Source organism: Sarcophilus harrisii, chromosome 5 (genome assembly GCF_902635505.1).
Source record: "Sarcophilus harrisii chromosome 5, mSarHar1.11, whole genome shotgun sequence".
NCBI classification, from domain to species: domain Eukaryota; kingdom Metazoa; phylum Chordata; class Mammalia; order Dasyuromorphia; family Dasyuridae; genus Sarcophilus; species Sarcophilus harrisii.
In genome coordinates, this window is record NC_045430.1 from 178,803,630 (window position 1) to 178,827,599 (window position 23,970).

The window sequence follows — 23,970 nt, forward strand, 5'->3', positions numbered from 1 at the left end:
AATTAGGAGCAAAAACGGGGAAAAATTAGTCAGGATTATCAGGGTGAAACCAATGCAAATTTCTTGAGCTAAACATTTGGGTGAACTTACTGATTTCAGAATAAAGGAACAGGATCAGTTAAAATGTCCTGTTAATGAAGCTTCAATTCTAATTCATGGAATGAAGTGGCATAGCCAAAGTCCTTCCATTAGCAGAATATGTCTCTTTCAATTCAACAAACATTTAAGAATGTACTGTGTGCTAGTTAACACAAAAAACTGAGATAGATGACTTTTAATGAACTTAGTCTAGTCAGAGGGATGCAAAGCTATAAAACAATACAAAAATGCACGAGGAGTGCAAAAGATACCATTTGAGGTCTGAGTGGGGGAAATTATTGCTTTCTAGGGAAAAGCATATGTAAAACTTCACAGAAGATGGCATTTGAGTTGGATTTTAAATTTTATAGGCAAGTAAGCATAAGTGAAAAGGAATGAGCGTTCTTACCTGACAAATAGAGTGTATGAGAGTTTTTGTTTTCAGGTACTTTGTCTGACCTCTCACATGGTTGCATGCCCAGAAATGTGACGATGTTGTTGACCGCTTCTGTGTTTGAAAGACATAAGGCAGAGCATTAGAAATGTTATATTTAGACATCTACTTCATGAAATCTGCACTGCTGGAACTATACTGAAAATAAGAGGTGGAAAAATTAGTGCTGTAAAAAATAAACTGTATGGAGAAAAAAGTAACATGGCCCACTAAATAGGCTATACATTGATTGACAATACTTTTCAAATCCATGGGGATTATGTCAGCTGGATTTGATATGGGCTGAACTCATTAACTAGAGAGAAAGAGAGAGAGACAGAGAGACAGAGACAGACAGACACTAGTCTCACCTTCAAGGGTTTTGGTTGTGCTGAGGGCAAAAGTCTCCTCCTTTTCAAAGTTATCTCCAACCTCTTCCCAGGCTACAGCAAAGTTAGGTTTGAGCACCTTCTGGATGTGATCAGACATAGAGACCTCAAGATCTTCCAGCTGATGGTCAAATAAGACTGGTGTCAGTGCATAAAATTTCTCTAGTAGAAAAGGAAACTAAGCCTATTAGTTAGTAAATAACCCATTCCATTCCAAATTCTATTTATTAGGCCTTAGTACTTAATGACAGCAATTCTACTGCACAATAAAACACTCCTCTATGGATGATGATTAAAAAAAAAAAACTCCCAGCAGAATAGCACAGAATCTTGGAAGAAACCTAAGAAACTGTCTACTTCAACTCATACTTGAACAGGAAATTTGTCCTCCAAAACTCAACATTTATAAACATGTAGTGTATAAGGTAAAAACAGTTTCTATCTCATGTTCACAAGCACATAATAAGAAAACTGGCAAAAGACCACTAATAATTCAAGGGGAGAAAGTCTGCAAAAGTTAAAAAAGCATTCAGTCTGGACTGAAGTCCTCTAATGTGTGAGTGTGAATATGAGACAGACAGACACACACACAGAGACAGTGTGTGGAGCCACTACCTTCTTATAGCAGCCCATTTCCCTTTTGGATGGTTCTAATTGTTAGGAAGTTTATCCTTACACCAAACCTAAATCTGCATTTCTGAAATTTACCCTCCAACCTCCTCAGTGCTCCCTCCTTTCTCATGGGCAGAGAACAAATGAAGCCCAATATGATTTCCTTGCATGAAACCGATTTCATCTGTGTGTTGTACTCTTTCTGTTGATGAAAACTGCAATTCATTCATGTCCTGTCCTCTTGTATGATTTCTGTTCTCTTCCTCTGATAAATTAACTTCCATATAACAGCCTTTCTATTTGGATACATCTCCCCGCCCCTTTTCCATGCTATAAAACTTCCCTAGTTCCTTCACTGATCCTAGGATGGAGGGGTTAGTTTCTTTATCATCCATGCTGGTTACTACTCTTCTTTGATGGTCTCCAGTTTGTCAATACCTCTTCTAACATATGATACCATAAAATGAATGAAGTACTTCAGATGAAGTCTGCTCAGGGCAAAGTCCTAGACTTTTTTTGTTTTGGGCATCACATTTCTCAATGAAGCATAGGGTCATACTGAATTTTTGGGTAGCAATGTAGCAAAACTACATTCACTGTGCAATATGTTAAAATCTGGACTATCTCCCTTAATTACAGTGTAAGCAAGCCATCCCTACACAATGTCATCATCACGTATTTCTAACAAAAACAAAAACAACTTGGTACCATGAAAGGCAAAAGACCATATATTCAAGGGAAACTTACCACATACTCATCATCATATCCATCCTCATCTGGAATGCCAGTATTAGGGTCACAATCCCGAACTGTAAACTTCATCGTGCAGCTAAAAGTGCAAGCAACTAGGGACGAAGAAAAAAAAGCAAGTTTACCCGTGTCAAGGATCTTGCTACACTAACATTGTGCAGTATGCTATGTTCCAAAAAGCAGGTTAGATGCAGTCTCTTAACTTGGATGGAGTTTCTCAAGAAGTGGTCTGCAGGCTTGTCAAACATGTAAATCACACCACAAAAGAATAAAAATATTAACTTGTTAATAAAGATCTAAGTCTATATTAAGAAGTATACAATCAGGCAAAATTGGTCACAATAATGGTATAAAAAAGTAATCCAGATTAAAGTACACAAGACAACAAAAAACTTCATGAAAAATGCATCCTTACAGTAGGATTTAAAACATACCAAATCCCACTCTTAATAGCTTCATTAAAAAAAAAGGTTACAGTTTACATCACAGAAACTCAGGGTTAGGAAAGGCCATCTACTTCATTCAAACTTGAGCAGCAATCCACTCTACATTCTTGACAAATAGTCATCCAGCCTCTGCTCAAAGACTTTCATGGTGGGGAACATGTTATATCCCAAAGCAAGTAACCTATTTTTGGCACCTCTGGTAAGTTCCTCTCCTCCCTTCAATTTTAGCTCAGATCTCTCCAAACATGACAGAATTTGAGAGTTGGAAGGGACCCTAGCAGCCATTTATTCCAACTCATGCCTGAAGGATTTCCATTATAATATATCAGACAAATGGTCAGTCAGCCACAGCTTGAAGATTTCCAATGAGGGGGATCTCATCACCTCTTAAAGCAGACCATTCCTGCACCATTTTATACAGCTCTGTTGGGACGTTTTTCCTGATGGCAAACTTTTTTTTTTTTTTTTTTTTTAGTAATAGCTTTTTATTTTCAAAATATATGCAAAGATGGTTTTCAACATTCACCCTTGCAAACCTGATGGTAAACTTAAATTTGCCTCTTTGCACCTTCCCCTTACAATTCTCTCTGTAATTCTTCCCTCTATAAGCACAATAAGTATAATCCCAATTTCCTTTCCAAAGTTAAGTGGTGTTTTATGACATACAAACTATTTTGTATTCTTTTTAAGGGAAGGAATAAAATAGAATAACATGTCTTGAAACCTAGAACTTGGGGTAATTCACCCTCTCCTGTGAATCAGAAATATTCCTTAAAAAAGAGATTTCAGAAGTTGCCTGGAAGGAGAAACTTAACCTTTTTTGTATTAGTTTCCTTCTCAGTAAGGATATTTTAAAGGTAGCAAAATACATAAAAATAAGCTCACAGAAATTAGAAGAACTGCTTTAGAAAGATTCAGAAGTTGGCTTACTGAGAGAAACTTATTACAAAAGTGACTAAAGATATAATTGACATAAATGTGCCTGAGTCCTAAGAGGGACAAACTGGGTGAAAGGAGCAGGATAGAAATAGCGAGGAAAGAACTAATTCAGGAGAGGAAAAGATGAGCGCTAAGGAAGACACGGACAATGAGATATTTCTGTCTTTCATCTTGTGCAATGCAATTCAAAGTTAAGACTTCCAATTTCTCATACAAAGTTTTAGCCACAGTCTTGCGAAGAATGGACTTTCTAACTACAATTAGAAGGTTAAGAAGATGTACCATGTATACCCTGTGGCAAGTTATGCCAAAGAACTTATTTAAATGAACTAGCTTTGGCCACAAGGCTCCAGTTGTGACTTGAAGAAGGCCCGTCTTGCTTCTCTAAAATACCTTATCAGTAATAGCCCAGCACGGAGTTCCAGCATTTCAAGTTAGAAAGATCTATGCCACTGGGATCTAAGAGTGTGACCCTGAACAAGTGCCAGGTTAAATCCTGAACATTTCCTAGTTCTCCCCTAAGAGCTCAAAAGAGGAGGGTTGTACCTGCAGTAGGGTCATCATCAGGTAGACGAACAAGAGTGTAACATATTCCTGGCTGGTTATAGGTGAGGCTGGGGGCAGGGATGCAGCAGAGCACGTCATAGGCATCTGAAGGCTCCATCTGCACTGTCACCTTCTCTAGGAACTGGTCATTGAGAGTATTTGTACAGTCAAACTGAGAAAACAATAAACAAGCATGTGTAAAGAGGTCAAAGTTTTCTTTGACTATAAAGTAACAAGATAAGAATCTCCCTTGGATAAGGCATTGCTTCCCAGAAACAATCCCCTACACATTTCCTGACTTGACACCAATACCTTTCCTCTTTAAATCACATTGTAACTTTCTCCTCTGGGTGTACCCTTGCCCTAGAAGGTTCACTATTGCCCTAGAAATCGTTTATGTCACATCTTAGCTTAAGGCAATTCTCTCCAAGATAATTAAAATAAAAATAATAAATATTTGCACTATATAAAGTCCTTTATGTAGGAAGCTATACCTATTTTGCTTCTGCTGAAGACCTTCCACTTCAGAAGTTACAAGAGTCATTGGTCTCATCTTGAGAAGCACATACCAAGAAGTTTATTCTTAATCAAGCCTCTTTGTACCTCTTTCTGGACATTCCTCTTTTATATAATCAGGAATGTCACTGCAGCAAAGAAGGCTTAAAACAAGGAATAGAAGTGATTGAGGCTATTTGTAAAGCTAGAAATTGGCATACAGGGCCTTCAATGGGTCAATTCCTTTCCATAAATAGGGAACTGTTATCTGCTTCCAAATTTATCCATTTAATTTTAATCCCTAGAACAGTCTGGCCTGGAACTTTTCTTACCTGGAATACAATGTGATTGTTGAACATGTGCTTGACACAGCGGACAAAATATTCTGTTTCTGCTTCTGTGAGCTGCACAGGTTCAGATGATTTGAATAAAGGCCCTAGGTTCTTAAATTCAGGAATGGCAGCCAATTGTTCTGTCCAGGAACAAAGAAAACAGAATGGGGAAGGGTAATAAGATATAGGGAGAGAACTGAAGAAGAGATCATTCTTGATAACCAAAATACTATAATTCGTTACTACAGCCTTTCTCAGAGGTGACCAACCAAAGCTTATCTCTGTGTTTCCCAAATCATTATTTTTAGGAGCTCAGTTCTCTATACTATAGTATATACTATATATACCATATAGTACATAGCAATCAGAGAAGCAGCTGGGTCTATCCTTTCTAAAGGATTCCCAATCCTCCTTCTAAACCAAGGGAGAAGGGTATACATAGAGCCAGTACAACCAGCAAATATTATTAAAGAAGTTATGCCAGCTAAGACATGCCTACTTTCAGGCTTTCTTCTGACAGGAATTAATACGGGTCAGGGCTTCTTTTAGTCTAAATTGGAACATCTGTTAAAAAAACAAAAATGCCTGAATAGTCTGTTTAATCTTGATAATAAAGAAATACACTCTCGGGGAGAGACAGTGGACTGTCTACCCAGGTCTTCCTGACAGAAATGACCTTTAATCCTTCTTATCCTGTGGTTTGATATCAATAAATTATAACTATATGAATTTCCTGAACTAAGGTTTTAGTATATCCTTTTAGAATACAAAAATCAAATGAAACAATTTAATTCTTCCTTCAGCAAGTAAGCTCCAGTATCAAAGTAGCATGTCCTAGTCAAGCTTGGTAACATTGTTTAGAAAAACTACTGAGCAACAAGAATAATTCTTCCTCTGGAGAATCACAACTTTTTCATTTTAACCCAGCACCTAACAGGTACATGTTTACTGACTAATTTTCATGGCAGGAACTTGTAGCCCCCATTCAGTCACATGCAGATTTCCTTTAGGAGTTATACAATTTATAGCAGGGGTCCTCAAACTACAGCCTGCAGGCCAGATGCGGCAGCTGAGGACAATTATCCCCCTCACTCAGGGCTATGAAGTTTATTTAAAGGCCCACAAAACAAAATTTTTGTTTTTACTATAGTCCGGCCCTCCAATAGTCTGAGGGACAGTGAACTGGCCCCCTATTTAAAAAGTTTGAGGACCCCTGATTTATAGTATAGATAGTAGAGATTCACTGTATTTGAATGCCTAGGACCCAAAACTCATTCTTTCTATCACTTTCATCTATCAGACCCCTTTGCCTCATACCTTGAAATATATCCTGTCTGGATGGAGCCAACTTCTCTGGCTTATTGGCCACAAGTGTGATTTCTACAAAGATAAGAAGAAATCTTATCAGTATCAATTACAAGTCTTACAATTTCCTTACTAAAAAACCAACATCTACTGAGTACTTACTGTGTAAAGTATATTGTTAGGCAGTGGATGGCTACAAAATTTGGAGAGGATATGGTTCTTATACTTGGGTGGGGGCGTAGGGGTGGGGACAGACAAAACCAATTAAAAGATCTGGTACCATAACAACCAAGGGTGAAGTGTGACAAGCAAAAACAGTCAAAGGATATATACATATATAAGCTAGTTTCATAGGAACAAGAAAGATGGACTAAAGAGGGAAAAAAGATAGATTTGGGAGATCCTGGTAGAGACTGCTTATCCAAGCCAGAGAACTAGAAGTGGGAATAGAGGGAAAAGTGGTGTGCCCATCACCAGGTAAACTGTGACAGGGCTAGAAACTAAATCCAAGACCTTGGGTTCCCAGGTGGTTCTCTACTCAAAATATTTTTTTAATCTGAATTTTCAAGTTGCATATTCACTGGGTTTATTTTCTGATTCTCTCACTTTTTCCTGTAATATGAGCCTCTTGCAAGCAAAACTTAAAACCAGAAAAATATAGGATAACAAGACAGAGATCTTTGATCTACTTCTTCCTGTTCCAGGAGATAATGCAACAGTCTATTTCAGATGCCGCACCACTTGGTTTTAGAGATCCTCCTGTAGGTTACTACCTCTTATTTTCCTGGGTTCTGTTTGTTTCACAGTTTTGCCTTTTATAGCAGAGACTGGGGGATGTAACTAATCCAAGACAAAAAATCATTATCTACCAACCTAGATCTCAAAAGAATGAGGAATGTGGAGTGACAGGAAGAAACAAGTGAATCTGGTGTTTGGAACAATGTGCTATTTTACACAACTGCCACAGAGCTGACGCTGTCCTGCCCAGCAAATAGGCAACAAAGCAGCTGCCACATTACCTGCTTTCTGTTCAAAGACAGGGGCAGTAGCAAGAGGAACAGACTTCAGGTCAAAGGGCTTCTCCGAGGGCGACAATGTGTATTGGTGCAAGGCTTTTTCCATCCCTGGTATTGAGACTGTCAGACCTGCAAAAGATAACAATTCAGCAAAGAAAGCCCTACAAACCAGGCTGGCCACAGGTCCATGACTGTCACCTGAAGCAGCCTTCAGGGTCAGGCATGTCTGTATCAGAGACTTTATATAGCCCAGATAACGAGAAAAATAAAAACGGTTCTACAAAACAACCTCAAATATGTGAGCAGAATATGCAGAATTTTTATGAAGGGGAAATCTCTAGGGTAAGGAAGTCCATTTAACATGACAAATATGAGCAAAGGGAAAGAAGGTATGAGGATTTTAAACTAGGGAGATTGAGGGCACTACTCAAGGAAAACAGTGAGAAGATAATGAGAGAGTCTTGTGTCCTCTCTTAAGAACTTCACATAGACTGCTTCATTTCAAGGAAGGAGTAGGGCTAAATGGACATATTCAAAAGACGAGATTCAAAGGCCTATTAAGACTCCATATTGTAAAATGCAGTTAAGATAATAACCATCAGAAACTCATATTAAAAGAAGTACATTAAGTGTTTCTCCCAAGAAATTCAGTTTTCTGTAACTTTGAGATGACAATTCAGGCTCTTGCTGGATTGTCATGAGACCTTATACCTCTCCAAAATAGCATCTGGGAAACAGAGATATGTATCTGGCCATGTTCTGGACCCTTACTGACCATTGAAGATATATGCAGCATTCAGTGCCATCTGCTTCTGCTGCAACACATTCAGATAGAAGGTAGCTCGGTCCCGTACCTCATCATCAGTGTCCATCATACACCTGCCCAGGGGAAGAGTAGCTATGTCACAGTGTCTCAGGAGCCTCCAAACTTTTTCTTACTCAAACAATTTGAATGTTCAGACCATTTGTTTAATAATTGCAAATTAATTTCAAAGCCACCATAAAACTTACACGCTATTCTGAATTATAGGGCAGTTTCATTATACAGAGGAATAAAATCATCACACAAAGTATAAGGATGAAAGAAGAGAGCACTAAATACTTGTATAGGAAATGCTGCCTCTACCATTGAGCCACTAATGGGATCATGTACATTGCAGTTAAAAATCATGGATGTTTCCCACAATATTTAGCCAAATTATGAGGATGAATCGGAAAAATTTTCGACTATCCTTGAAGAAATGTTAGCTACAAGGTGTGATTATTAATTTGATTTTTAAAAATCTGTTTTGTTTCAAACCAGCCTTCACAGCTGAATTGAATCTGATAAACTCACTTTCTTCAAATGAAAGAATAAGTCAGTAGAGTAAATACCAAATTCAGAAAGGGTTATGTTGCAATAGTTCTATTCTTTCTCATCTATGGCTATAGTGAATTAATGGTATCCAGAAATATGTTTTCAAAAATCTACTCTGATCAATGTATTGTCTCAGACCTTGTTGTTGTTCAGTCATATCTGACTCTTCATGACTCCAATTGGTCATGGAGACCAAAACCATGGAGTGGTTTTCCATTTCTTTCTTCAGCTCCTTTTAGAGAAGAGGAAACTGAGAACAGGGTTAAGAGACATGCTAAGGATCACACATCCAATAAGTATCTGAGGGCAGATTTGAATTCAGAGCTTTCTGATTCCAGTTCTGGCATTTTAATCACTGAACCACCTAGATGACCAAACAATTCACGCAATGCAAGGAGAGGAGGCAAACCTACATCCTGAGATTAAGAGTTTTATGCTCTACTAACTGAACTAGCCAGGCAGTCTTAGGCCTTCCTCCTTTTTCAAATGGTAGGCCCAATTATAAAGACTAAAAAATATAAGTTTTGCTCACATTCTTAAAAGTTACATAAAAGAGGGGAACTAGTTGGTGCAGTAGATAGAACACCAGCCCTGAAGTCAAGAGGACCTGAGTTAAAATCTGACCTCAGATACTTAACACTTCCTGGCTGTGTGAGTCTGGGCAAGTCACTTAATCCCAACTGCCTCAGGAGGAAAAAAAGTTACATAAGAGAACAGCAGTGTGGCTGTGTTTAGAAGTTCAACTACTATATACATTTTAATTCAACTCTTCTCATAAATAATATTTGTAGAAACTTTGTGTAGAATTCAAGTAATAGTGGTATAGTGTAGAGGGGAACTTGGATTCTAAAGGTTATGTCAAAAGAACTTAAGCTCTAGTTGAAATGGTTTCAAGAATGGACCTAATGATGGATTATCTATCCTGTCTAGGGAAGGGATCCTGATGAAATTAAACATCCATTCATTAATATTTGAACATGTATAAATTGAAAGAGAACGGAATGTCCCTGCTGCTGACAACACATCAATCTTACTCAGAGTCTGTATACCACAACCCATCCATTCAGCAACAGAGATTCCTCCTACAGGAGGATCACAATTTACCTATTTACCTCTGTAGGAGTACAAGGATGCTTGGGAGAAGGTTTTCATTCTGAGCTCCAAATTTGGCCAAAGCACTGACAGCAGCTGAAGCAATACAAAAATCAGCCATTAGTTTCCAGAGTTAAGTACTGCAAAAATAATCATAGCTGCTTCTCCTGTTCAGTGGCTCACATTTCCTGATTCATCCTAGTATAGAGACTTGTTTGTTTTGCTAAAGGATTATTCATCTTATTTGTTACACTATAATGCTTTAAGAGAATACAGTAGGGTCAAGAGGCTACCATGAACTCATATAATATAAAAAGATTAAGTCCTATTTATATAGCACTTTAAGGTTTGCCAACCATTTTTCCCCCCAATCATCCTCGGAGGTAAGGGAAATGTGTGTAAATAGGAACATAAAAATTACAAATATCATCTTTTGGTTGCTTTTCCTTCCTCTTTTCTTACAAACACTAGTCAGACTTAAACCCTGTTCTAAAATACTAATCCTGGGTATAGGACAAAAGTCTAGAACCCATGTTTTATAACTGTGCATATTTCTCAAAACAATGGCAAAGTCCTTTCATTTGTCACTGGCTCACATGCTATTCATTTGGTTACTTGAGGTAGTCAATTCTTTAGAACCCAGGGAACTAAAGATAGTTCACATCCTTCATTTATGGAAGTTGGTAGAAACTAGAATGGAAACAGGAGAGGTAAAGATCTGCGCAATCAGAGCCTAACTTGTGCTCTGAGAACCCCTTGTGTGGACATGCTAGCCCCCTCCATTTCACAACTCCTTCTCCACCCCACCACAAAAAGCAATCAAAAGAATAAAAGTAGTAACAAATTGAAGTCAGTTTTCATGTGACTCACCAGCCCTGACAGCCTCATTCTCCAGCACTACCCTGTTGAAAATGAAACGAATGTACTTTGAGGGAACAGGTGTCCGGGGACCCTCTTTCCCCAACAAGTGGAGGATCTTGGTGGCCAGCACAGTGTGTTCACAGTCTTCAATGAACTCACAGAGGTGAGCTAGACCCGACTCTTTACTCTCAGGATTCTCTTCTACAATGTTGATTATGCAGTCTACGATGGCTCGCTTATATTTAAAGCCTCCCTGGCAAATGAGAAAAGGAAATGGTTAGCCTGTTAGTCCCTGAGGAATTACATGTATCCCCAAGTTCATGCTTACAATATGCCATTCTCACTTTCTTTTCCATTTAGAAAAGGACTAAATATGCATCACTCTAATGACAAGTATGATCACAATGACGAGCCTCAGAACGAGGCAAAATAATTCAGCAAAAAGGCTAGAGGTAGAAGAATCTTCTCTTTGTCTAAAATATCACAGTGCCCAAAGGGAGTTAACAAAAGTCAGTTGTTTTAAATTTCTTAACAAAAAATACACTTACATCATCTCGTAGCATATTGGAGAGAAAAGTCATCATTACGCTGTGCTTTCGAGGGTACTTCTGACACAGAGCACTGATAGCCTGGACCACTACAACCTGGAAAAAACAAACAGCGATGAAAAGACATTTCCATCACTTGAACCAATGTACACTTTTCCTTCTGAATACAAGTTGGGATGACGCTATGGTTGTCTAAGCTAACAAAGCCTTGTAAATGTGAAGTCTCATAATGTCAGATATATTAGCTTAATGCCTTAATAAAAAAGTTATACGCCAATCATTGAATTTACAAAGTTGGTCATTGAAGTCTGAATGACATAAAAAGACTGATCTGCTTATTAACATAAATATCAAAATGATATTTAATGACATCTTAAAAGATAAATTTTTGTAAAATTTATGCTGAGGAATAAAAATTTTTTTCCTAAAATTTTAAGGGAAGCATCAATGCTAGTAAAAGAAAAAAACACAGTAAACATATGACATACCTGAATTTAATGAATTTCAAAATAATCAGAAGCATAAACTCGCCATTTTAATTCTGAATCCAGTCTTTGTTATAAAAAAAATTCAAATTTTTGTTATAGCTGAAATTCCAGTTTCAAAACCAAAAAGAATTCCCTTAGAGAATATTTTAGCTCTAAAAACCTAAATCTAACTGCAGATTAATTAAATCTAATACATCTTATATGGGAAGAAAAAAGATTCAATAAGCAAGAAATATGTTTCTAACAGTTAAGTCCACCAAAAAGCCTGGTTTGAAATAACACAAAATCCTTGAAGACACAAGAATCATTTTTGTAAATATATATCTTTTAAAAATAGCACCAAACCTAACTCATATTACCTTGAACTCATCAGAGATCTCAGACACAAAAGATGAAATCTGCTTCATGAGCCTATCTACACTGCTCTCACTTCCTGTTTTTAGGAGTGTGGTAATGGCCAGGGTAGCAATGCTGCGGTTTGAGTCTGTGATCAAGTTTTCTAGGTCCAGGTTACAGGCTGTCACTGCAGAAGGGTGCTTCATGGCCACCTGGAAGGAGAGAAGAAAAAAAAAATCAGCTAAAAGAAAAAAAAAAACCTATTTTAAAGAAAAGGTAAGACTCATGTTTAAACCTGCATGGAACAACAGGATACACCCTACCTTGGTTCACATGGCAACCATTCTCTAAAGGGTAACCTCATCCCCTTTTGCTATTCTGAATGAGTTATGGGGGAAAACTCTGGTAGGCAAGGTAAGATTTGTTGTAAAGTATTCAGTTTATTGAGAAGCCACAGTCACGGCAACTTTACAAAGGATGTTCAGGTATTATTTTAAAATTTATTTGGTTAAAATACAGATTTATAACATCTTTTGTCAAGGTCTTGAAGTATTCAGATCTTTTATCAATATTTAACTTTTCATATGTTTATCATGTCAACTAAATTGTTAGCTCTTTATGGATGAAGGCCCCATTTTGTACTTCTCTGTAATCAGCAGAGTTCCTAGAATATTATAATTGTGGTAGAAGGAATATCTGCACCAAGGTCCCCTACCACGTGGATGAAACTTGTTCTTCTCCTTAAAAGGTCCTAAAATGATCCTTCAAATTCAATTGTCTCAGGAGTCTAAAGATTCACTTGAGTACACACAAGGCCTAAGACATAAAGAATTCCAGCTGCTTCCTCAGGCTTCTGTCTAATGGACCTTCCAGGGAAACACAGATGGGGAAAGCTGCAATGCTATGAACAAGAATATATTCTTGCTGAATTTCCATTCCCTATGAAAGCTAAGGAAACCTCTTTTTCTGCCAAGACAAATTTCTTAAGGCATCACCCTCCTTCCCAGGCCCACAGGTTCACCACGCTGGGGTCATCCCAGAATACTTATTCTCACACTGCACACAGTCAATCCACTGCAGAATCCTGCCATTCTGCCATCATTTCTTCCACACTCTGCTCACATAGCCAGCACTCAAGTTCAGGCCCTCTTTGCCTCCCCCTTGACTACTACAATGGTCGTCTACATGGTCTGCCTCAAGTATCTCCCAATTCTAATCCATCCTTCCCATAGTTTCCCAAGGAATTTTCTGAAAGTATAGTGACCATGTCATTTCCTTTATATTCAAACTTCAGTGGCTTTTACCTTCAAAATAAAAAATAAAGTCCTTTGTTTTACATTTAAAGCTCTTTTCAACCTAGCCCCTTTACTACACATTCCATTTTCTTACATTTTACTCCCTTTCTTTTCCTTTTCACTCCCTCCACAATGACCTAGTTTACAATGGCCTACTTGCTATTTCTATTACACAATACAAAATTTCCCATCTCCATGCCTTTGCATTGGCCTTCTCCTACGTGTAGGACATTCTCCTCATCTTTACCTCTTAATTTTCTGGTTTTATTATAAACAGCTAAAATTTTATCTTTTTTTTCAGAGCTAAACTCTTAATAAATGCTCAAAAGTTTTTCCTGGTTCCCCAGAACCTAGTACCTTCTTATCAGAGATCACCTTTCCTCTAATATGTATCTGTATCTCAGATGAAGCTAGCTGTTTACCTAATTATCTTCCTCATTAGAATGTGAATTCCTTGATAGCAGGTACTGGTTTTGCTTTTCTTTGGATCTCTAGCACTTAGCCAGTGCCTGGAACACAAGTGTTACTTGTTAACTGACTGGCTTTTATTTACTCCTAAATGTATCAAGAATGTTTCATTTCATTCCAGGTTCTAGTCATGTGCCAGAGTTACTAGGCTAGAGGATTGAGTTTATTCTACCTCCAGAGGGAGAAGCTTGGTTGTGAAGCCTGGTCTGCTTGGTCTTAAGTGCCTCTCACATCAGTCTCCTCCCCAGGCTGTTTAACTCAACCTACATATCCTCAACACTTCCCCCCCCCTTCCCCTTTTTTTCCTCCTTCCCCTCCCTCCCGCTCTCCCCAAACCTTCCTTCATAGTGAGCTGGACCTGAGCTTTACAGCCCATTCCACTTTACTTCAGCAGTTTTGATTTCAAGTCCACAGAACAAACATGAGGGGGAAGTACACCATCCTGCTCTGCCTACCTAGTAAGTATGTACCGTGGTATGTAGTCTTCCCTACTTTAGATGCTAAACTCCTTGAGGGCAGAGACAGTCTTTCTTATTTTATCTCCAGCACTTCTCATAGTTCCAGGCATAAAGTAGGCACTTAAATGTTTATTGAACTGAATTACTGATTTAAGGCAATATAAAGATAAACCAGTTATTCTTACTCATCTATATTATAACACTTTTAAAATGAGACTCTCTTCTCTTTCTACCAACATCCTTTCTTCATTCGCCTGTATCTTGCTTTATAAAGTCCACTGGAAGGGATAATAATTGTGTTCGTGTTGTGCAAGCATACCCAAGAATATCAATACAAGGATGTCCTCCAATAGAATAACTATCTTAGGTTAAGTGTAAGACAATGTCATTATCCCTATTTAACAGAGGGTAAACTGGTGACCAAAAGATTTATACAAGGTCACAGAATAAACTACAAGCAGATATGATACTTAAGTCTAAAAGTCTTACTCATCAAAGATACCACACACATGGAATAGACTACTGGATAATATAAGTTACCTTGTTTAAGGTCCTCACAGCTGCATATCTCAAGGCTGGCTTGGGAGAACTGCAAAAAAGCTGAAGAACTAAAAACGAAAAATTGTTAATATGAGGGTCTTTACCTTAATAGTGGCAGCTCAAAAAAACAACAAAAATATTTTTTACTCAGAACACATCTAGAGGAAAATCTGAAATTATCAACTCCAAACCAGATCTTAGTATAGATACAAAATTATCAAATGCATTCTTGCTAAATTAAGAAACCTACATAGCAACAAGTGAGTCAATTTATTCTAATAGTTTTATTTGTATGGTTTTTAAAAAAAAAACTGAAAATATAAGAAAATTTTGAATTGAGAAGGTATACCAAGGTATGACAGTAATGTTTCTTGGTTGCTCTCTAATCTTTTAAAAATAGGAGGAATGCTATGTTACACCACATCGAGCCTGCACTGACTGTGGGGAGAGTCATCCCTAATAGCCTCTGCGTTATTGCTATGTGCTTGTGTAATACCTCCCATGCTGATGGGTTTGTGCATAATAAGACCCTTCAGCCCAGAAACCCGCTAGCAACCCCCACTTCCCTTTGGTGCTTTTTATCTCCCTTCCTGAGATGTCAGGGAGGGCATGATCATCTCCTTTTTTTAGTGCTTTCACCGCCTTTCCTGAGAAGTCAGGGAGGCTGTGATCACCTCCTTTTCGGTGCTTTCACCTCCTTCCCTGAGAAGTTAGGGAGGCTGTGATCACCTCACCTTGGGGGCTCTGACCTCCCTGAGGAGTCAGGGATGGCATGACCACCTGTGTTCTAAAATAAAAGAAAGCGGGAGATGTAATGGGCTGAGGATTGAGTTGATGCACTGAGGTCCCAAGTATATGAGGCTAAATAGTAATTGGACTATACTCTATTAATATACATGATTGGATAAAGAATGGTCCCTGCCCACTCTCTGTACAAGTCCTGATGTGTTGTACAGGAAATGACTATTTTGGTGGGTGGAGGCAGAGAGAGGAACAGGAAGAGAAGCTGGGAGAGATTGGGCCTGGGTCCATTCTCTCCTGGCTGCTGGTCATGTGGCTGGTGATCTAGCTAGCTTCTTGACTCAGCTGCACACATTGCTATCGCCAATTCTCTTCCACCTCCAATCCTTCTTCACTGAGAATAAAGACTGACGATTTTCCCCTAACCTGAACTCCGGACTCCTGCTGATTATAAAATACGCGATCTTCACAATGCTAAATAGAGAAAGAACTATTTTTGAATAAAATGCAATAGGTTCAGTATAGAACATAAACTTCCAACCTGAAGGCTGTGCATATATCTAAGGAATGAGGATGCTATCAATCTAGGTCAACTAATAACAGCCATGGACATAAAAATCCAACAGCTTATATGTTATACTGCTTTCCAAATATTCAACAAACCTGAAACAGCAGGTGCCAGCTCCCTCGCAGTACAATTGGGGAGATGGATAATAGCTGAAGCAGCTTCATAGATAACCATTTCATGTTTGTTTCGTAAGCAACTCTCAATGAAGTCAAACAGTGGACTTTCATGGCTAGAAGGAAAACAGACTAATAATTAAAAAGTTGGATTTAGCAACAAAATGTTTAATCACACAATCTACACCATGAAATAAAGGGTGGACCCTCATTTGAGGAATTATAGTTTTAATTTACTAAAAAGTTAATAACTAAAATAAACAACTTTTAAAAATTCTTATCCTATCTACTGCAGAGGATCATTTACTTTGAAAACATAATTTCATCCTGGTGGTGTATGTAAATAGGATTATCGACAACAGAGTCAAAAAATCTTTGTCTTCTAAGCCAACTTCCAACATTTTGATCATTAAAATTTGCTACTAATTCTGCCATAGTTTTATTGTGAAATCTCTCCATTCTTGTGGTGTAGTTTATAATTCATCACTAACTCTACACTATAAGTTCTAATATAAATGAGAAAAGAATACGACTTTAAAGCAATAATAAAAACATTCCAACTTCAGCATACTTTTGCAACACTTTCTAAAACTCAACTGGAAACTGTTGCTACAAAAGTATGTTTTTTTTTTTTTTTTTAACAAGGAAAAAGCAAAAAAAAAAAAAAAAAAAAAAAAATTGCAGTTCTGCAGTTCAAACAGGACCTGGAAAAATAAAACCCTAACTTTCTCAAAGTAGGTGAACTGATAAATCAGAAAGTCTGGGATCTTCAAGTTATCTTCTCCCAGTAGATGGCAGTGCAACTCTGGGCTTCTCACTTCAACTTTCTGTGCTTCAGTTCTCTTGTCTAGGGCAAAGATGAGACAGATGGGCTAGATCCTATCTAATTTCTCTTAAAACTTCCAAGTCCTATGATTTATGTAGTTTGTGATCTGTAAACATCTCTATTAGTAACAGGTTTGTTTACTATTACTAGCTTTAATATTACAAGTGATTCTATTAATATGGGGACTCAGAGTTCAATATACATTGAAGTACTCTCCACAAATGAAAATACACAATTTTCATGGGTCAAAATTCACTGCCCAAGAGCCAACCCTTTGTTGCTGAACCTCTTTGATCTTAGTTATGTATCTTCAGAGAACAAAAATATAGTGGGACTGATACTTGACATTATTACAGCCGGATAGGATTTATTAGCAATGAAACGCAACTGATGTAACTTTTAAGAACTCACAATCACCTCTATGTTGTGAGGATAATCAACTTCCACTTACCAATATTTATCAAGTAAGAAACCTATTATGTTTTTTCAGATCAGACAAAATTATGTTTATATTGCATGGTACTCAAGATAGAAAACTAAGTCATTGTATATTGCACTTAAGAGTTGAAATCACTTCTGGTTTAAGTAGAGGCAGCAATTTACCTCTCCTCAGTTTCTTTCAGGAGGCGACTAGCGATTCGGATTAGCATGCAGTAAGCAAACTGGGACTTCAGCCCAGATTTGGTGAATTTATTCAACATCTTAGAAACAGCAAGGCGATCATTCTTCCTGAGATGGTACAGGACGCCCAAGGCATGATACTAGGAAGAACAACAAGGAAGAAAATATAACATATAGAAAGCTAACCAAAAAGCAGGACAAAGCACTGCCAAAATCATACCAAAAACATGTTGATGCTTTTTATATGGTCGCATGGATCTGGATTAATGATTTCCTGACAAAAAAAGTAATAGTTACTTTCAAGATAGACTTCCTTTTTTTCAATCACATTCAAATCCTTGAGATGGAAGTATGACTACATGGAACAACATGAGAAAGAATTAAATGGGAAAAATCATTTCCCTTGTCCTACCCACCCCGTTCAATCTATTTCTACTTCAAATTTGGCCTGCAAGTCCACAATGACAGTTTTTAAAGTGTTGTCCAAATTGAAGAAGACCTTTGGGTTCCACATGACCTAGCATAGGTCCAGAAGCAAGTATCTTAGAAAGTTAAGGCTAAATCAAGGAAGAAAAAGTCTTCTCTAGGGCTAGTTTAAACAATCTGGCTTCCCCTGAAAGGTGATTTCTTAGAACAGGCTTGCAAAAATAGAATTATTTGGTTGCCTATATTCTATTTCATTTACAGCTACAAAGGGAACAAAGGAAATTGTACCTGAAAAAAATGACTAATTTCTCTCAAACAGCTTTCTTAAACCAACAAAATATAAAAGGTCTAAATATTTAACATTATATATCTCTTGCTTTATTTCTTCTAGGTACTTTTATAGTCCTTTTTTTCTGAGGCTCTATCTGGGCTGGCATTCCTTCTGTTTACTCTTATCTTTGGAGCCTCAGTTTCTGATTTGGGATTTTGTTGATTTTGTCAAGATGGAGGACTTGGTTAAGGTTAGTTGACGCGTGCTATAGAATTTCTGGATTTTGGCTTAATCCCTTGAGGATTGATATAGGTTTTGGATCCTACTCTGTCTCCTTCCATGTGCATCAATCTGAATTTGGAATTGGTTCTATCCTTGCCATGACCCTGACCTGGATATCCAATAAGATGTCAGTTGTGCTGTGAACAGATTTCTTACAATACTACTAGGCTTTGCATCTCAAATGTGCTGTACTATCTGGGCACTGGCGTGGGTACAGGCTTTCTGAGTACTGAGTACTAAGCCACGTGCCTCTCCATATCCTCTGCTGTGAGTTCAGTTATGCACTCTGCCTTTACTCTCCCCCCTTCACTCCACCCCAACTTTACTGGTTTAGTTTAGCTCAAAGCCTCTGCAAGACCCTAGTGGTCTTTTCTGTCCAGTCATGAACTGGATGGAGGAACTTAGAGTCACTTCTCTTTGCTTTTACCATTACTCCTTCTGGTGTATTTTTTAGAGATTTACTGAAATGTTCTGTGTGAGATCTGAGTTCTTCTAGGCCTTAAAACATCAATCATCTTCCTACAATTCCAAAATCCCAAGTATTTAAGGAGAATTAAGAGATTTTCCAAATAAGTGGGGTTCTTTAGCCTTCAGTAGCTTAGTATTGCTTCTTTTAGTAAAAGATAATAAGTTTCAAAAGAAATAATTGTGAGCCAATTATAACTCAACTTTATAGAGAAAAATATCTGAATTTTGATGAAACAGCAACTTGTAATTATTCTGATTCTTCCAAGAAAATTTCAAAATGGTAGAGAATTAAGTAGTTTTCTTTAGAATCTCTATAAAGGTCATGATCAGAGTCTAAGAAGTCCGAATATGGCTCCCTCACAACACCAATGCTAAATTCTTCAGAAAAAAAAAATAGTTGGTACAGAATCTTAGAAGTGGAAAAGATATGAGTGCATCTAATTTGATCTCCCAACAAATACAGAAAGTCTTTGTATGACATCTCTGAAAGAAAATCATGCAGTCTCTGCTTAAAGGATAAAGAGTTCAGGGTAGCATAGCATAAATCATAACACTAAATGAAAAACTGTGGTAATGCTTACTTAAAGAGTTCTCTACACCAAGCAATTATGTCCTTAGTTGTCTAGCCTTACTGGGAACAAACAAAATCATAAAAATTACATGGTGAATGTACAATTACTCCCAGGATATACCCTGAAAAGACTGAATGACAAGTACCTGCACCATGATATTATCACTTGAAGCAGCCTCTTGAGCTTCATTAATCCATCGTTTGACCACATCATAGCTTATCTTCATCATGTGCTGTATACAAAAATTAAGAATTACTGAGGAATTAAAAAAAAAATCATAGACAAAGCAAGGCTTTTTTGTGTAATATAAAAGCACGCATATAGTAGATGATCTGGCAATGGCTAAGCAACTTGTAGTATAAAAGCCTAATGTACTTCACCATATTAAATTATGACTATGAAAAATACAGAGAAGTTTGAGAAGACTTTTAAGAACCATTATGGCCAAGTAAGCAGAACCAGGAGAATAATATACACCCCCCTGAAAACAGGTGTGGTTAGAATGACAAAGATGACTCAGAGAAGAGAGCTCAAAGGGGAATATGGATATGAAAGATCACATAAATGATCAGACTGAATTGATCTACTGGTTGGTTTCACTGAATTGCTTTTATTTCCTAGGTTTTTTGGAGGGAGGAATATATTGGGAAATGGAATTAATATATAAATAAAAGTTCTCAATAATTAAAAAAATCATAATCACTGGTTTTGAGAAGCATTATTTGTCTTGGAAATTTATTTGGAAATTTTACTCTAAAAAAGAAAAAATTCAACAATTTATGAATCAGCTTCAGGTGTCCAATCCTTAACCAACTTGCAGATTTTCTACACTGAAGGATTCAGGACTTCTCTGACTATCAACATCACCCCTGATAGCTAAATGCAGACCTTTCTTTCCCTCCTCCCCACTTAATCTCTTTTCTAACAGTGGTCCAGAGAACAGAGATGTTTACAAAAGTAAGTCTGGGGATAAGACATTTGGCCATAGGATGATTTCATGTTTTACTTCCTGGTAAATTAATCTGTGATATGGGGGACAAGTACAGCTACTTGGGCAAAAACACAAATCCTTTTGCTCAAAATTATTTGCTCCATATATCCCAGCAGGTGAAGGTACATTCAATAAAACAGACACGAAAGCATTAAGCTTTTAAGCCCAGTGTCAAGTGTCTTGATAAACTAAATTGTACATTCCCAGTGAGTAAGAGTTTGAAGTGGGGAAAGAATAGAGTGATTTGGGAACACAAGTTATTTTCATGGAGTACACGTCTGCCTAGATAGGTAAAAGATTTTGGATGGTACAAGGACAGCATGAGGGTATCAGGTACTTGAGGGACATAAGGAGGTGGGAGATAACCCATATACATACAGAGAGGGAGAGGGAAAATGAAGTGCTCCTTATGAGGAGATAAGGAGAGTGTAAAAATAGGTCAGACTCTTAGCTCTCAAATGACCCTCACTTCTTCCCTTTCCATCTTTAGTATAGATTTGCTGCTTATAGAGACTTAAAGCAACAGAATATTAATTGTTCAATTCTTTTATGGTACAACAAAAAGTGATAATAAAAGATAATACAGGTTTTTTGGGTACTTATTAAAAGTAAATATTGCAAAAAAGATCATAAGTATACTTTGTTTCAGTAACTGCACACTGTGTTATAAATAGTAAATTTGTGGCTATTCCTCTACTTACTAATGAAGACACCAGTGCTGAACTGGACACACTCGGGACTTTATCCACAATGGCTTGCTTCATGTATCTTTCAATGGCTTGCAACATTGTTCCCTAATGCAATTTTAAAAAAGTAAACAGTTTTTTTTTAAATTATTTCTTTTACAAAGCATATATATGCATGGGTAACTTTTCAACATTGATCCTTACAAAACCTTTTGTTCCAAATTTTCCCCACTTTCCTCCTATTTCCTCCTCTAGCTGGCAGGTAGTCCAATACATGTTAAATCCAATATATGTATACGTATTTATACAGTTATCTTGCTGCACAAGAAAAATCAGATCAAGAAGGAAGGAAAAGAAAAACTGAGAAAGAAAACAAAATGCAAGCAAATAACAACAGAAAGAGTGAGAATCCTATGCTGTATTCCACATTCTGTTCCCATGGTTCTCTCTCTGGGTGTAGAAGGGCTGGCTCTTTTCATCACTGAACAAGTGGAACTGGTTTGAATCCTCTCATTGTTGAAGAGAGCCACATTCAGAGTTGATCATCATCTAGTCTTGTTGTTGCCGTGTATAATGATCTTTTGGTTCTGCTCATTTCACTCAGCATAAGTTTATGTAAGTCTCTACATGTCTCTCTGAAATCATCCTGCTGATCATTTCTTATAGAATAATATTCCATAATACTCATATACAACAATTTATTCAGCCATTCTCCAATTGATGGGCATCCACTCAGTTTCTAGTTTTTTGCCACTACAAAAAGGCCTGCCACAAACATTTTGGCACATACAGGTCCCTTTTCCCTCCTTTAAGGTCTTTTTGGGATATAATCCCAATAGAAACACTGCTGGGTCAAAGAGTAACGCACAGTTTGATAACTTCTTGAGCATAGCTCCAAATTGCTCTCCAGAATTTTGAATCTATTCACAACTCCACTAACAATCTATCAGTGTCCCAGTTTTCCCACATCCCCTCCAACATTCATCATTATCTTTTCCTGTCATCTTAGTCAATCTGACCGGTGTGTAGTGATATCTTTTAATTTGCATTTCTCTGATCAATAGTGATTTGGAGCACCTTTTCATGTGACTACATATCTTTTAATTTCTGCAATTGTGGAAGCAAAATTCCTTATTCGCGATTACTTACACATACAAACACACAACACCCAAGTAATAATGTTGTCATGCTTCAGTTTAATGTAAGGAATAATTCTAAAAATTGAAGCTAAAATGGAATGAGTTAGCTTGGAGCAGTAAGCTCTGTCATTGCAAATGTTCAAATACATTATGTAGAAAAGATGCCTGAATTGGATAAGAAGATGGGCTCTAAGGCTCCTTCTTTAAGAACTTCCTATTTTTATCTAGTTCTAAAAGATTTCTTAGAAGTTCAAATTTAGTTATATAATTTTTATTTACCTCAGAGGATCTGAAATAGACTCAAAGTAGAAAGTGAAAGAGGGGGGGAAAAGAGGACCTATTAGTACAATAGCTATCTCCAAAGTCTTGTGTTTCACAAGTCATTAATTTTATGTCTCAGGCTCTCCCTCAGCACCACATATAATTTATAATTATTTATATTCCGATATGTATTTCTCAGTTTTCTACAATGAGGCAGTGGGATTTGAGGGGTTGACACGAAGACAGGAGAAATAATATTTGATAGTCTGACATATGGGAAAAGTCAGAAAAAACAAAACAGCAAATTTCTGTACAGCTGCAGATTATGACCTTACAATGAGTAGTATTTATAACAAAACCCACAAGTTGAAAAGACTAAATTATGCTCAGTATCCTGTTTAAGACAATGGAATTTATAATAAAGTTTGGAAAGATTTAAATCCAAAATGATTTTTTAAAAATGTTTTATACCTGAAGTTTTAATTATGTAGAAAATTAATTTACATAAAATATCTCATTCTTTCAATTGGTAGATAAATGAGTTACCACAGATTATCCAAACATAATGTTGCCTTGACAAAAAATCCTCATATACAACTTTTTTTCTGGTCTTTATGAAGTTCTCCAATGACTTGCAAGGGATTACATTTTCTACTTATAGACTGGATTTTTTTTCTAGATACTGCAAGTCAAGTACAGTATATTCTGAACAAAAATATGCTGAATACAAATTGCACAATATTTTAGTACAGGGAGAAACATATTATCAAAGAGAAACTATCTGGTTATCAGTGCCACATTCCATGTCAGGGAACCTTGTTATCTCGTAGGAGGATGGACTTTAGAAAAGATGGGAAAGACACAGCCCCAAAGCTAAATAGGAGTTTGCTCTGGATAATAGTACTTCTTAAAGATAAGTATTCTTTAATCAGTATATTCAGTGTGAAAGTTCTAGTTCTATCCTTTCTATAAAAAGAAAAGCTAATAGTTAAAATTTTTATTTAATAATAGCAGCAATAAAAATAAGTTTATTTTTCCAGGACTTAATTTGGAGGGAGAGGGGAAGAAAGGACTTAACTTTTTTGTTGTTATTATTGTCCAATCTTTTCAATCATATCTGACTCTCTCAGATCCCATTTGGAGTTTTCTTGGCAGAGACACTAGAGTGGCTTGTCATTTCCTTCTCTGGCTCATTTTACAGATGAGTAAACTCAGGCAATG

At 37.1% G+C, this 23,970-nt stretch overlaps 1 protein-coding gene across 2 annotated transcripts in view; it reads right to left on the reverse strand.

Moving 5' to 3' along the window:
• The window catches only part of COPG2 (COPI coat complex subunit gamma 2), a 38,034-nt gene that overhangs the window by 650 nt on the left and 13,414 nt on the right, over positions 1 to 23,970 (reverse strand). For both annotated transcript variants that reach the window (XM_031939062.1, XM_012551045.3), the window contains exons 7-23: positions 21,365 to 21,457; positions 19,818 to 19,904; positions 17,636 to 17,793; positions 16,189 to 16,322; positions 14,785 to 14,852; positions 12,047 to 12,235; positions 11,200 to 11,295; positions 10,661 to 10,904; positions 9,811 to 9,886; positions 8,117 to 8,220; positions 7,345 to 7,470; positions 6,338 to 6,400; positions 5,021 to 5,160; positions 4,194 to 4,365; positions 2,260 to 2,357; positions 883 to 1,021; positions 488 to 586 (exon numbers count right to left, since the gene is read on the reverse strand). In XM_031939062.1, coding sequence (XP_031794922.1) covers positions 488 to 586; positions 883 to 1,021; positions 2,260 to 2,357; positions 4,194 to 4,365; positions 5,021 to 5,160; positions 6,338 to 6,400; positions 7,345 to 7,470; positions 8,117 to 8,220; positions 9,811 to 9,886; positions 10,661 to 10,904; positions 11,200 to 11,295; positions 12,047 to 12,235; positions 14,785 to 14,852; positions 16,189 to 16,322; positions 17,636 to 17,793; positions 19,818 to 19,904; positions 21,365 to 21,457 — 2,086 coding nt within the window. The remainder of the gene's footprint in view (positions 1 to 487; positions 587 to 882; positions 1,022 to 2,259; positions 2,358 to 4,193; positions 4,366 to 5,020; positions 5,161 to 6,337; positions 6,401 to 7,344; positions 7,471 to 8,116; positions 8,221 to 9,810; positions 9,887 to 10,660; positions 10,905 to 11,199; positions 11,296 to 12,046; positions 12,236 to 14,784; positions 14,853 to 16,188; positions 16,323 to 17,635; positions 17,794 to 19,817; positions 19,905 to 21,364; positions 21,458 to 23,970) is intronic.